General features: G+C 38.9%; 1 protein-coding gene across 3 annotated transcripts in view; it reads right to left on the bottom strand.

Annotated features, from left to right (window-relative positions):
* Window positions 1-1,798: 1,798 nt before the first annotated feature.
* ERICH1 (glutamate rich 1) overlaps window positions 1,799-14,935 on the bottom strand; it is a 67,236-nt gene continuing 54,099 nt past the window's right edge. For all 3 annotated transcript variants that reach the window (XM_027641119.1, XM_027641117.1, XM_027641118.1), the window contains exons 4-6: window positions 8,840-9,217; window positions 6,518-6,712; window positions 1,799-2,881 (exon numbers count right to left, since the gene is read on the bottom strand). In XM_027641119.1, the coding sequence (XP_027496920.1) occupies window positions 2,808-2,881; window positions 6,518-6,712; window positions 8,840-9,217 (647 nt within the window). In that variant the 3' untranslated portion in view covers window positions 1,799-2,807. The remainder of the gene's footprint in view (window positions 2,882-6,517; window positions 6,713-8,839; window positions 9,218-14,935) is intronic.

Below are 14,935 nucleotides of genomic sequence, written 5' to 3'. Positions count from 1 at the left end.
CTATTAAACTAGATCTTCTGCTCTATTCTTTTGTGTATTGCTCTTAAGTGTCCTTATGCATGTTGCAAATCAGCACACTTGTCTGGCACCTTTGTTTCAGAAACAAATACACTCTTATGCAATTGCATTTATCTACAATTACAGTCTACAATTTATCTGCTTGAATTTGGTCCATTTTTCTAAACCCTTCAACATACTTTATCCTCTACTCCTCATAATCCCTGTTAGTGCAATAGTGGCAGGTTTGATAAGTGTAAGCTTCAGCTCCTATCACAGGTCATTTACAAAGACATCAGATATCACCAACTAACTCGCTATGCTCTGAAATTGTTCCCAGGCTTGCTTTGCTGGGGCCAGCTGATTTTTACACAGAATATAAAGCTCTTACAGTGGTAAAAGCAAAGGGAAAAAAGAGAGACTGAAAGTAATCTTCTCTCCATTATTACCTGATTCAAACAAAGTACATTTTTGACCTGAGAAATTTTACTCACATTCTGAGATAATACAAAATTTTACCCTGCTTGAGCAGGGAGGTTGGACCAGATGACCCCACTGTGGTCCCTTCCAACATTACCCATTCTGTGATTCTGTGAAAATATTTCTGTTTGGCAAAGATATGAATATATGCTCCTCTATATGCAGCTATTTAGAATTCAGTGGTATTTTAAAAATCCCTTTAATACTGAGCAACATGGTCTAGTGGAAGCTGCCTCTGCCCATGGCAGAGGGGTTAGAGCTTGATGACCTTTATGGTCCCTTCTACCTCAAACCATTCTATGTTTATGAGAAATGGCCAAGCACTGAAATACTAAAAAAGAGAAATTCAAGCAATAAACAAAGGTGTGACATGAGTGCTTGTGAGATGAGTGTGTGAACATGTGTCAGGCTGGAGTAGCTGGTGAGTAGGAGAACCACAGAGTTAAGAGGGACCAGGATCCAGGCAGGGATATGAGACAGACTGGGGTCCTGTGCCGGCATTCAAGGCATCAAAGCCCTGTGTAATCATCCATATGAGTGTTGTGTGTGTCCCCAAGATCCATGCTAAGCATCACTACCGTTTGAACCTGGGAACATGAAAGCTGCACTCACCTACACCGGCGTGTGAGGGAGACATCCAGATCTCCAGGTGCACCAGCCTGGGATCCAGAGGACAAGGAGAACGAAATGACAGGTCCTGGGGTCCACTCAAGGCAGCAGCTGTATAACATCCCTCAGCACAGTCACTCGATCATCAGGAAATGCAGGCACTACAGTGGTTTTTGGGGTCCTTATTTGACCTGGTTTGTACTTGTGTTTCAAAATTCTGCCTTTAATTACATGACCTCATTTATTTTTTTCATATTCAGTGTTTAGGACAGATGATGTTTACCCAATGAGTTGCTGTGTACCCTTTTTTGCAGTTCCTAGGCCTCATTTATTGTGTGACACTCAAACCTTAATCTGAGGATGAAGTTATTAATTTCCCATGGGTCTAGGTGCTCTAGGAGACTATCTAGGTGCTTCACATCAAAGCGATATTTTCTTCTTTCTCCAGATGTGGGACTGAGGCACACAGGATCTCAGTGAAAAGCACATCTACAGTACAGTGCCTATGTGTCAGCAATTAAGGAGCATTAAAGTGGAGAGCACCCCTCTGCAATGTTTGGTTTATACATCTTTCCTAACAGATACAGACCAAACTCAAGTTCTTCAGAGCTCCACACAGCTGCCATAGCAACAAGACTAGTTTTTCTGCACCTGCAGTCCTTTGGTGTGCTACTGAATCCCTTTTAACTTCTTCAATAAATGAGAAAGAGATATGATTGTATTTTTATGAGAAATTCTTGAGCATCCCTAAACCAATGCCTTACATCAGGATATATCAGGCAACACAATAAAAAATAAAAAACAAAGCAAAAAACCACGCAATGTTTATATAGTTTCATCAGTAGTGTATCTCCAAGCACATGTTGGAGGAGATAAACATGTTGCCCCTATCTTATTGATGAAGCTAACACACCAAGATAGAAGACCAGATGAACGACTCGGCTGAAAGCTCTTACAAAGCATATTTTAATTCATGATTCCAAAACATTTTACAACCGTGGATATTATTTACTGTATTATCTACACACGGATAAGTTCAGCTGCAGAAAGACTACACAGTAGTAGACAGATTACACAGTAATCAGTGAGAGAACCCAGTCCCATAACTCTGCAGTCAGTAAGGCCCGTCAGATTGTAACAGGCTTAGCCATGGAACAGTTCTGAAAATGCCATCCAAGTTTCTTCATAACTCCAAACAGTACCTACATGACCCACATGTAGAAACATATCTATTTCCACAATTTAGCAGTTTATTCAGCAAAAATATGTTCCTCATGACGTGTTGTTGCTTAGATTTAAATATAAAAAATATAGTTCTGTTTTCCAAGCAAGCAGATATACAAAAAAGTCAAGAAATATAATTTCCAGAAAGGAATGATAAATTTACAAACAAAAAAAGGAAATACTATTGTTCTTAAACAAAATACCTGATACAGACTTTATCATTCCAGCTAAGTCCCTTATCCTTAGGAGAAATGTACACAGTAATCCAGCTGAAGACTCAGGCTACACAGCATATGGATATTCCTGACCAACCAAACACAAAAAGTCACATGTAGTTTTACCTTGTTTACTGTCTTCTGAATTTGTAACACAATAAAAAATCCATTTACCTGCAGTTGTAGAGTGTGTATTGATACCACTCTTCCTGAACAACTGCTAGTTGGTTATGAGTTTGTATATTAAATTTTAACCCTGTGCATACAGATGCAGGCAAGGCTTTATTTCCTGTTCTTCACAGGAAGGATATCTGTAATCCAGTAGTGAAACAGAGACGTGGCTACCTTAGTATGATCTGAAACAAAGAAAACACATTCCTTCTGAAATAACTCCATAACATTTCTGAACAGGAAAGACTTGCGTGAGCATTTTCAGTAAAACCAATGAAGATATCAGAGCTTGAATACGTATGAATTTCTATATAAGCAGGTGCACTTTATTTTAGGAGGTCAGTCATTTGTATGAGAAAATTTTGCTCCTATATTTTGAAATGTCCTATTTGCTATGATTCAATAATTCAGAAAAAAAGGAAACTGAAATTACATGATCACTGGGTAAGGCTAAAAGAATGCATCTTCACTTCTTTCTGTTTGGAGAGTCATTTCACACCACTATTGAACTTACAGGAGCATCTGGAAGCCCCAGTTGAGAATGAGTCATCTTGTACAGACAGCTGCACTAAAGCCTCAAAATGCTACGACTTCTGTCTTAATTCAGAGATTACCTATGTGACTTTATTGACTTTAATGACAGGACTTTCCACAGTACTTACCACGTAATATTCACATTCAAAATGATTCTATAATGTTATGCTAATGTAGTTTTCAAATTTCTTTTCCTTTTCTTTGAATGTTACTTCATAAAAAGAAGTGTAAATTTAATCATTTTAAGGCCTCTGTGTATCAGCCTCTGCACTGTAGGCACACAGTAACTGCATTATTTCTGGTCTGCCAAATGTATCTCCCCCTGCAATAAAGACATATATAAAGGACAACTCCCCAAAAAAAGGCAGATAAAAGAAGCTTCGAGCTCTGCCATGAGTGATAATTTCCTAGGCAACAAGGGAAGAGTATGTTTGAGATTTGAAACTAACCAACAAAGGGAAAATGTTAATAGATAATGCAATGAAGTTGATGAGTAGAAATTCATAAATGAGTTCATAAATTAGGAGATACTGACTTTTTTTTTAATTAGGTAATCACCTATGCTTTAATAATTGATGTGAAATAGGAATTAAGTAGCTCTCATTTAAACAGCTGCAGTTTCCAACCAGCAAAGGGAGCACTACTTCCAGTCACAACTCATCTCCTTTGCCCACTGCACTGTGCAGGACCATGAAGGTCTCTGGCTTCCTTTTGCAAACGGACACAGACTTTCTGACAGAGATCAGCAAAGCCCCCACATGAGAAATCCATATCTCTGTGCCTTCTAAATGTTCTCTTCCCTGCACTTATACAAGAGTTTAGGTAGAGGTAAGTACTTTTTGTTAAAGAGTACCAAACAAATGGAAACAGTAATAGGACATTTTGTTGTCTTTTACAGTCTGAGAACAAGGACACTTTAAATAATTATGTTCACACAAACACTCCTGACCAACCTCAACTTTGTATGATCACTGAACTACAAGGTCAACTTGACAGAGTAACTTGAAGCACAAAGTACAAGGTAAGTTGATGATGACAACTAAACAGAACAACAAGAATCTCTTAACCAGAGATTTTCTTATTTAAATGTTTTCTCATTTATATAAAGGGTTAAATATAATACCTAATGTTGATAATTTTTCTGTTTCAATCTCTTTAGCAATTTCTTTGACAGTAAATATTGGGACCTAGGAGCTTAAGATAAAAAAGAAACTTATTTCTTCATTGTTTCTTCTTTCTTTTGGTTGCACTGTGATTCCCAATATGAATAACATGCTAAGAGATGTGAAGGAAATACCAAAACATGGTAATAAACCAGTGATTTTCAATTTGTGATCTGCAGACCAGGGCTTCATTTAAGGGGTCTGTAAAAAGTTACTAAGAAAACAAAACTTATCATAAGGCATAAACTTGGTAACCCCAGTGTAGAGTTAGATGAAACCATAACATACAGATATATGAAGAAATAAAAGACATATAATGGTATGTATAATTTGTAAATTTTACTAAAGGAGAATGTGCATTTATATGAAAGAGATGGATCACTTCTCATTTTTTTCTTACTCTTCCCTTCCTGGAATTAAAGATAAAACTGAACAAAACATGGCACCCATCATGACTCCTTTGATGCTAGCAGCTTAAATACAATCATAACCATGGGAAGAAGGGTTAACATATTGCTTGAACCTTAACATATTAACATATATAAGAATATGCTTAACGTATTCTTGAACCACAGGGAATAAAATGTTTATTTTGTAAAAATAATACACCTTTCTAAATTAGATTGGGTTTTTTACCATGTTAATATAGAATGACCTTTGCTTCTAGTGCATCACACCCCAGTAAAAATAAAGAGAAAAAAGGAAGATAATCAGACAGACTTGTAAAAAATTAGAGATAACTAGGATGTACTGTACATTTTTATCTCCATAAACAGTCCTAACTTGTATTTATATAATAACTACTTGAATTTGCTAAGACAATAAGTTTTTGAAATAACTCTTAACTTTCATCACCTCTTAATTGGGAATGAAACCTAAAACGTAAAATACCCAGACCAGACAAGATGACCTATTTCTGAGCCAAAAGTAGGAAAAGCCCCTATAATTAAAGGCCTAATTCAAAGTAAAATCGCAGAGCATTAAATTTTCATTCATTGAAATTCCTGAATTACAAATGGAATGTATTGTTAAACTCTGCTGAAGCAAATTAATACCTAGCAGATGTTTAATTATCATTTAATAATTTATAGGATTGTATTTTCCTTTTTCTTATGTTGTTATACCTCATGAATATCAAATCAACTACTGTGGTTACATCTCTGTGAACTTGGAATGAGATTAGAATTGAGCCTGGAGTGACAAGAGTTACTAAGGAAAAAAAAATTAACTGGAAGAGTAAACAATCCCAGGGTCTATCAGTAGAAACATTAATGAATTCTAAAAATCACTCAGAAAATTGTCTTCTGCTTTTCCAAGCGACAAATAGATGTATCAGACAATTATGGTTTTTAATTTGTTGCTGTTTTCTCTCTTCAGTTGGACATTTCTGCTGTATAAAAGTAAAGAGAGCAACTTGTCTCAAGGCTGCAAAACCCAACAGAATTCCAACTGTATTGCAGAGAATATAGATAAGGCCTGTAAAGAATATCCTGAATGTAGTCACTTCAACAGTTCCATTTTGCTTTAACTGACAGAAGCTAAATTAGTTAATTCAATAAAGCGCCAATATCATTTTCATTATTCCTGTTGAGTTCTACCTGGTTTACACATGTGTATTAGATCCAATGAGACTGTGTGATTATAATTAAGATTGGAGAATGTAGCCTTGAAATGCACAGGATTTTGTCCCATGTATATGTAGATGCTTCACATCCATGATAATCTTAAGGGTTGTCATACTCCATATCTCTCCTTAAAAGAACACATACGTACTTCTCTAAGAGTGTCCTTTCCAAAACGTATCAGCTCCGAACTCTACAGGCAGGAATTCTCTCTTTTTAGTTTAAAGCCCTGAATCATCTTGTATTCTATAGTTGCTGCAAAGTGAGAAAAGTTTCTGTATTGATTGTAACCAAATGGAAAGAGGGTAATCGCTGTATTTTTGGCAAGAATTATATTTTCAAGCTTTATATAAGCATATATTTACCACTGTATAATTATTTACAGCTTCATCATCATCATCATCATCATCATCATCATCATAATAAAGTGATGTGAATTTTAATCCACACAAAAAAAAATTCAGTGAATGAACATGAGTGAATGGTACCTAATGGTACCTACCAGGAAGCATCATGGATTGTTCTTGGAATTGTTTCAAGGCATCCTTCAATCTCTCAATATCCTGCAGCAATACAAGGGATTTCAAACGATGTAGATGAGTCACATCTGAGGAAGAGACGGTGCGAGATTCAAGATACTGTAAGAGCTCTTGGGCAGTTGCTGAATTTACAGCAGTATCTGTGCATTCTGATTTCTCTGGAAAAACAATTGGAAAACTATGTTAAAAATGTTCAGTGAACACAGAGAAAAATTTTCCCAATTATACTTTCTTTTCAAAGACAGCATCTTCCTTTTTAGTACAACTGACAATCAAATATCAGGCACTAAAGAGCAGCTTGCTCCTCCAACTTTTTGTTAAATATAAAAACAATGGTAAGAGGGGAAAACTACAAAATTGAATAAGTAAAAAGGACAGTAGGATTCACAATGACAGGAATGCAAGAGGAATCTAAATGTTCAAAATTAGCAGAGGAAGAAGGTATGATGAAGAAACTGTACAGTGGCCAAAGCACTGTGTTTTTGCTTCCTACACACTACGTATTACAAAAATGCACACACCTTTGGAGAAAGGGAAACTGTGGAACTACTGCAAAGCACTTCTGGAGGCTACCAATTATCTTGTTATTGCACCTGTATGTTTTTATTTAAAAAAAGCAGGTATAACAGCATGGAAGACAGCAGAGAAGGGCATGCATTGTTTATACACTACTAAAGCATAAATTCTTTCATTCCAGTAACAAGGTGTAGTCTGTCCCTTTAACCAGACTCCCTTTAATTCTTTTGTTTTTTACAAGCAAGCCAACTGAGAAGAACAGAATTTTCCCGATTCAGCTTTTTAAGATATATAGTAGAAGCATAATCCAACGTGACCATTTGAAAATGCTGCTAAAAGCAATGGCTTCCAATTTTATCTAAAAGAAACAGGGAGTGTTAAAGTCATTCAACCAGAAAAGGCAAACAGCATAATGTCAAATCTATATATGAACTACAATTTGCCTAACAAGAAAGTTAGTCACACTCTGATTTGTGGATGTTACATCTTATCTGCAGATGAACTTCCTTTTACCTAAGAATTCCTCTCCGTGGATTCCAAGGTCCTCATTGGCTCAACACTGATCTGCTGGTTTGAAACCAGGGCCAGTCAGGCTGTCAAAAACTGTCAAAACCTGAACTTGACTTCCAGAAAAGCTGGAAGCTCAACAACACTTCTTCTTAAAATTCAAGATGCAACACAGTTGTGGACAACTGATCAGGTTTCTGTTCTGTTCATGCATTAATAGCAGAACTTGAAGAGTTTGCAATCTTTCTCAGTTACTCTGGTGTTCCACCACAGCAAACACATGTAATTTAGCTTACATTTACTTAGCTATACAGTGAAGTAGTAAAATTCATATTTTTGGTGACAGAAATACACTAGCCAAAAAGCAGGATAGATTTCCAATGTATGAAGATCTGATGCAGCAGAAAAACTTAACAGTGAGCAAAGAAAATTCTAAGCACACATCTTGAAAAAAAATTAACATGAAATCCCTGATGTCATCCTAACAGGGTGTTTAAAGTAATTCTGTAGTCTAAAGATGAATTTTACGGGACTAGGAGCCAAGAGCTCTGACTTAAGATGGACTCATACAGATATGTAAGTTGTTTAATATTCTCCATTCAGCTCCACAGTGACCAGATGAACATTCAATAGGTCATTAGGGATAACATACATGCAATACTTTGAAAAGTGCTATGGAATATGCATTATGCATTTCTCATTCATCTTGTTCAGAAGTGCTTTATGCCAATACACTTTTGCAGTGCCAACAGTATCCTGCCCTTTCCTCTTGCATGCTGTTTAGATTTCCTTATATAATACAAAGAAATCTCCTCCTGGGAAAGAGAACACTCCGAAAAGTAGGTTGGTTTAGAGATGCTAAGCATGAAAGTAGTTTAGGATAGCAATTGCCCTCATTTGAAGTCCTCTGAAAGGAAGTAATCCTTCTGGATGTTGGCTTGCAGAGGAAAGAAGAATTTGGCCCATTTTAACCACTTGCCCCGAGTGCTTTGGAATGTTTAAGAAAAGAGTAAGGAATATCATGTACATTTTCAAAGACAGAGAAACAAAGAACCACAGGTTTTTTCTATTGATGTGGATTCTTACATATTCATGTACACACCAGAAAGTGGGACAAATACTAAGCACTCACACGTCTTACTGAGTTCAAGAGAGACACTTCTCTAGTAGATTTGTCCCATTTTACAGCATTAATAAATGTACATCCATTTTCCCCTGCGTGGTAATGCTCATGAAAAGAGAGGAGAAAGAGTGGTACATACTGTCAGCAAAATAAATTTGTTGTGTTGCCTGCAGGAAGTCCAGAATGCTATCTGCCTTTTCATCTATGTCTTTTAAGCCTGCTGCTTCTTCTCTGTTGTTTTTGTCAGGCTGATATGTAAAATCCACACTGGTAGTTTTTGTTACCAAGCCAGCTGCTCTCTTTTTTTCTTTCTGTCGCTTCTTTTTCATTTTCCTCTTTTTGTTTCTGCTTATTTTGGGACTGTCTGTCTGCTGCAGCTGTAAATTATCTTGAACTAGAGCCTCTTGCATTCCACAGTCTGTTTGTTCTCCATGTAAATTATTAGAGATTTGCAAACTGCTCTTTTGTTTCTTCCTTCGAACACACTTTCTCTTGGTTTGCCCTTGATACTCCTCTTCTGCGGATTCAAAAGAGACATGAGAGCTGTAAATAAGATGATCTGTAATAAGCATTTTAGAACTGAGAACAATAAAATATTACACCCTTCAAATTTTGGGATGCCAGAGTGGCTCTAACCTTACTCAATGCATTTAGAAAAGTTGGCTTTGACATTGTAGTACTGAAAGACATTCTAATCATAAAAGTAAGACGACAAGCTCTTTTCCCTTCTGCTTTCAATAAAGACTGTACTCTCCTTTGTGCTACATACTTTACATTTCATTTACTTTCTTAAAGCAGATAATATGGTTCTATACCGAGTGAGGTCAAAACAATCTCCAGAACAAAAAGCAGTATGGACAGGCGGGGGGACTCGGCATGAGGGACACTCCCACGGAGTCCCCCACTACCAGTCTGTAGACTTGACCAAGAATGAAAGGAGAATGCACACAATTGACAGCAAAACGTGTTTATATTGATGATGTTCATTCATGACAGTGTGGTGCTCTAAAAACACCAGGCATCTGCTTCTGACTCATCTACTTCCTCCTCCTTAAACATCCTCCTCCTTTGGGATATCTTACTGTTAGCTCAGTTTTGGACATCAACTTTATAGGAAAAGCAACAGTGACCTTGGCAAGTAGTCTCCAATCTCTTTAACCGCCTGCCTCCGTTCTGTTGCTCCCTTGCTACATTATAATTTCCTTACTAGCTAATTTTTCAAAAGGCTCAAATGTCATGGGAAATAAGTCTCTCTTGCTCTCCAAGACAGCTTTTGTGCTTCTTTACTCAGATCTTATCCCTCTACACAAAGCAAGTCATCTCTGACCCTGAACTGACTGCTTCTCCCACACGCTCACTTCTGAGTGTTAGCCCTCCTAACATTAGGCAAGTAAGACCGCCAGAACCCATCTTCCCTTTGAGTGCACTGCTGCTGAAGTCCATATTCATGTCTGTAATAATTCCTGTCAAACTGAAATTCCCTCCTTCATGGTCTAACAAAATCCTCACACGTTTGGACACCGTGGAGCGCAGAATACCAGTGTTCTTCTATGTATTGAGTTTGCATGGCAAGATTTTGGTCATGGTGGGGGCTACAGTGGTGACTTCTGTGAAAAGTTAATTTGCCAGAAGCTTCCTGTATGTCTCTGATAGAGCCAACGCCAGCCAGCTCCAAGACAGACCCACTGCTGGCTGGCTAAGGCTGAGCCAATGTGGTGGTTTGGGCTAGGCCTTCCTTGGTGACCAGTTTGTAACCAAGGAAGGGTCCAGATTTACCCAGTATTCCCTACGATTTTTACGTAAGCCAGATTATAAGAAGAAAGGAGGAGAAGCCTTTGCTTTCTTTTCCGTCTGGCGGCTTGGAGGTGCAGGTTCCCTGCTGTTGAGTCTGCCGTGTTGGGGAGCGAGGCCTGGTGAGGCCTTGTCGACCTTGGGAGGCGGAGGTTGCCGGCGATCGTCCCGGAGCAACTCTCGGTTGTCCCAAGGAGAGTGGTAGGATATTTTCTTTGCTAACTCTTTAGTTACTAGATCTCAGGCTACTGATTGGGATATATATATATATGTGTATATATATATATATACATATATATATAATTTTGGTTTTGTTCCCTTTCCCTTCCCCCTTCCCCTTCCCTTGTGAAATTGTATATATTTTAAATTGTATATATATTTCAATTGTAACATAAGTGTAAATATATTTATATATATCACTTTAGCTGCCTCTCTCGTTTCAGGTTTTCTTAGTTGGTTGTTTTTCTCCCTCTTCTCCCTGAGGTTTGAGGGGGGGGACTTCTGGTGGTAAGGTTTGGAGACTTGGCAGGGAGCCAGCTTCAAACCATATCAGCCCATCAGTGACAGCAGTAATGCCTCTGGGATATCATAGTTAAGAAGGGGTAGAAAAGTTATTGTGCAGAAGTAATTGCAGCCACTGAGACTATGTCAGCGAAACAACTCTGCAGACAGCAAGGTCAGTGAAGAAGGAGGGGGAGGAGGTGCTCTGGGAGCTGGAACAGATTCCTCCACAGCCCATGGAGCAGAGCATGGTGAGGCAGCTGTGCCCCTGCAGCCCATGGAGGACCATGGTGGAGCAGAGATCCACCTGCAGCCTGTGGAGGACCCCACACTCGAGCAAGTGGAAGCCTGAGGAAGCTGTAGCTTCATAGGAAACCCACACCAGAGGAGCACCTGGCAGGATCTGTGGCCTTATGGAGATAGGAACTCACACTGGAGTAGGTTTGCTGGCAGGACTTGTGACCCTGCAGAGGACTCACACTGGAGCAGTCTGTTCCTGAAGGACTGCATGCATGCTGGAGGGCTCCTGAAGAGACCCATGCTGGCACAGTTCATGAAGAACTACAGCCCATGCGAAGGACCCATTCTGGAGAAGTTCATGGAGGACTGTCTCCCATGGGAGGGACCTCATGCTGGAGCAGGGGAAGGACTCCTCTCCCTGAGGAGGAAGTAGCAGCAGAAAAAACATGTAATGAACTGGCTGTAACTTCCATTCCCCATCTCCCTGCACTACTGTGAGGGAGGAGGTAGAGAACAGGGAATAAAGTTAAGCCTGGGAAGATGGGAGGGGTGGGGGGGAGGGTGTTCTTAAGATTCAATTTTACTTATTATCTTGCTCTGATTTTGATTGGTAACAAATTTAATTGATTTCCCCAAGTAGAGTCTCTTTTGCCCAGGTGAGTGATGGTAATCGGTGAGCGATCTCCCCTGCCCTTAGCTCATGAACCTTTATTTTCTCTCCCATGTTCAGCTGAGTGAAGTGATAGAGTCGCTTTGGTGGGCACCCAGCGCTCAGCCAAGGTCAAACTACCAATTCTAATGTCTTGCTCTGGAAAGCTAAGCCATTTATCTTTCCCTCAACCTCTACCTGCATGTTTCTAAATTCCTCATAGTGCACTGAGCCTATTACTCTTATTTATCTGGGCTTACAACATTCCCTTAGGGTCAAAGAATCTTTGCTTGGCTAACACTGGTGTAACACAGGAGAGACACCTGAAGCCCAATGCTCGTTTCAGGATGATATGCATAATCTCCTGAACTGCCTTTGACATTCTCAGCTTGTTTGGCTTTCTCACCACTCCTCCTCCTAACTAGTCTTTGCCTCTATTTTCTCCACGGTTGGAGGCCCTCTCTTTCATTTCTGTTTCTTTTTCTGTCTTGAACTCTGTCAGCTCTGAGCCACTTTCTCTTTAAATATCACTACAGATTTGTAGTTCTTTAGCTGTCAGATGACTCACTGCAAAGCAATTTTCCATACTTTCAATGAAGGCAGGCTGCATAAAAATAAATTTGCTGTATTATAACTGAACACCACAGCATGTTAAAGACATGCCAAACGTCACCCTGGACCCACAGTGTGGAATGTTTCACACTCATGGTATTTGAGCTAAATATCTTTATATGTGATTTGGACATATGGGATGTGGGAAAAATAACGTCTGTGTCATCTTGAAGAAATAAAATATCAGAACTGAAGGCAGATATGAATGGTGAAAGATGCTATAAACAAAACATCACTGTTTCATCTTGAGATCTAACTTGGATTTTCACGGGAGTATTTGTGTTATAATAGGTGAATTTCAATGCAAATGTAGGTACATTGTTTTGCAAAATTCCTCAGCCCTCTATTAACTTGAACCTCACTGTTTGCTAAAAACTGCTAGTTTAATCTATGCTCTCAGCAAAGTGGCCTAACTTGCTCTTTAAGCATCTGAGAATCACCAAATCTCAGCAAAACTACAGCATGTCGTGCAGACAAGTACCTTCAATTGGTTTGAAACCACTTGAAAAAAACAGTACAGAAGCCAGGACCGGGCTTAAGATAATCGATCTTTTGTGTCAAATCCAAGTTTCTTTATCCTAGGTACCTCAGGACAGCAGAAGGTCTGAAGAGACCATGGTCTGAAGGTCTGAAGAGACCAAGGCAGACTGTATGTAGCCTTCCTATGTGTAGGTATTAAGATAACTACCTGACTGAAAGTAAACAAAAACTATGCTTTCCTCCAACATGGGAAAAAAAATCAAACATAAGACTCTACTACCCTACCTAAGTTCTCTTGAGGAGTTAAGAGTGGCAGTCCTTTAGCGGTTTTTGTCATTCTTTGTCCTGTGTTTTAGCATCTGTTTAGTATCTACTCTTCCATGTGTGGGAGCTATTAGTGATTCAGCACCGGGAACAGATGAAATTAGATGCTTACGAATGCAAAGCAATGCACACAAAAGGGATTAATTTGAACAACCTACTGCTAGGGCTAGAGTGAACTGCTATCAGTTCAAGAAAAACAAAAGCCAGACCTGTGCATCAGTATAGAAAGCTCAGTAAAAACATTTGCTCAGTGGGCATCAACGATCAAAACAGCTAACACCTTGTTTGCATACATAAGAAAGGAGATAGAAAATAACTGGAAAAATATTCCAAAGCTATTACATAAACCTGTTGTGTTCTTCAAGCTTGTAATACTGTGTTTCTTAGCATAATCCCTGAATAAGATGACTTTGGCAGACAAGAGGAGGACTCTTACAGAAGTTACCAGAGAAACTTCGAAAATGTTTGTATTATTTGACTTGAAAGAAAGAGTAACAAAACAGACTTCATTTCTGCCTCCTCGTGCAAGAACAAGGTGACGTCCAATTAACCTGAGCAGTTTCACCAGCTAACAGAAGAAAGTAAATCCTTGTGTTACTAATGGTACAGATTGCTATTGAATTCCCATGTGTGTGGCATGCACAGGAGATTGAAGAAATGGTTCTTCATATAGCCAGTAAGGCTACCTGATTATAACAGCCATGCTAAAATAAAAATAAGAGTTGCACAAGGAACATAAACCATAAAGTTTAGGTCACGTCTCGCACAAGGATCTCAACAAGCAATATGTTCTGTGGGATCTGCTCCCACAGCTTAAGCTGTCTGAAAATACTCAGTGCATACCTATACTTATGCCCCCTCAGATAACCCAAGAGACACTACCATCTTCAGAAAACAGTTTGCCTCATCCTAAACCAGCCTGGATGGAAATGCAAGCTGAAGGACTAATCTCTCTCTCTCCCCTTCTGTTAACCACAAAGGAAATGGAGATAATGAATTTTGACTAGAGGCTTGCAACAACTGAGAAGAATTAGTGTCTTTTATAAAAATTAATAGTATGGAAGAAGGTGTTTCATAACATGAGTCTGCTCATGAGATTGACTTTTGGTAATTAACAAAATCCACTGTTTTATTAAAAACACCCAAACAAAACAAACGAACTTCTGACAGATTCTCTAGATTTCAAACCAATAGGGAGGCCTGATAAAATTCCAATAGATAAATATTTGGTTCTAATAACTTTTCCCACTGATGGAAAGTGCTGCATAATTATAACAAATGCAGGGAATATATACTATGCAAGCAATCTCAGGATGGTGAATAAGTACTTCAGCAACAACGACAGGAATAGCAGCTTTTGGGCCACACTAACTCTAGCCACAACTGCACCTACAGCTTGTCCTAGTTCCAGAGGAGCTGATGATTCTTCCCCTGTTCCATAATGGCCTGTCACCTCTCTCCCTCCTAAGACCCATCCCTGTTCCACAAATCACTTAATTGATCACGTAATCTAATTATCCAGAAGCAATTGACTCTAACCTGTTTAGGTGCACTTGGTGCTCTCTCAGACTGAGCAAAGTGTCTCCCTGACGAAATGCCCATACACATTTTCCAGTCACAGCCATAACTTCATGGGCA

Source organism: Corapipo altera, unplaced genomic scaffold (assembly GCF_003945725.1).
Source record: "Corapipo altera isolate COAL_440 unplaced genomic scaffold, ASM394572v1 46, whole genome shotgun sequence".
Classification (NCBI taxonomy): Eukaryota; Metazoa; Chordata; class Aves; order Passeriformes; family Pipridae; genus Corapipo; species Corapipo altera.
The sequence above is the reverse complement of the archived record's forward strand: the minus strand, read 5'-3'. Positions and strand labels throughout refer to the sequence as shown.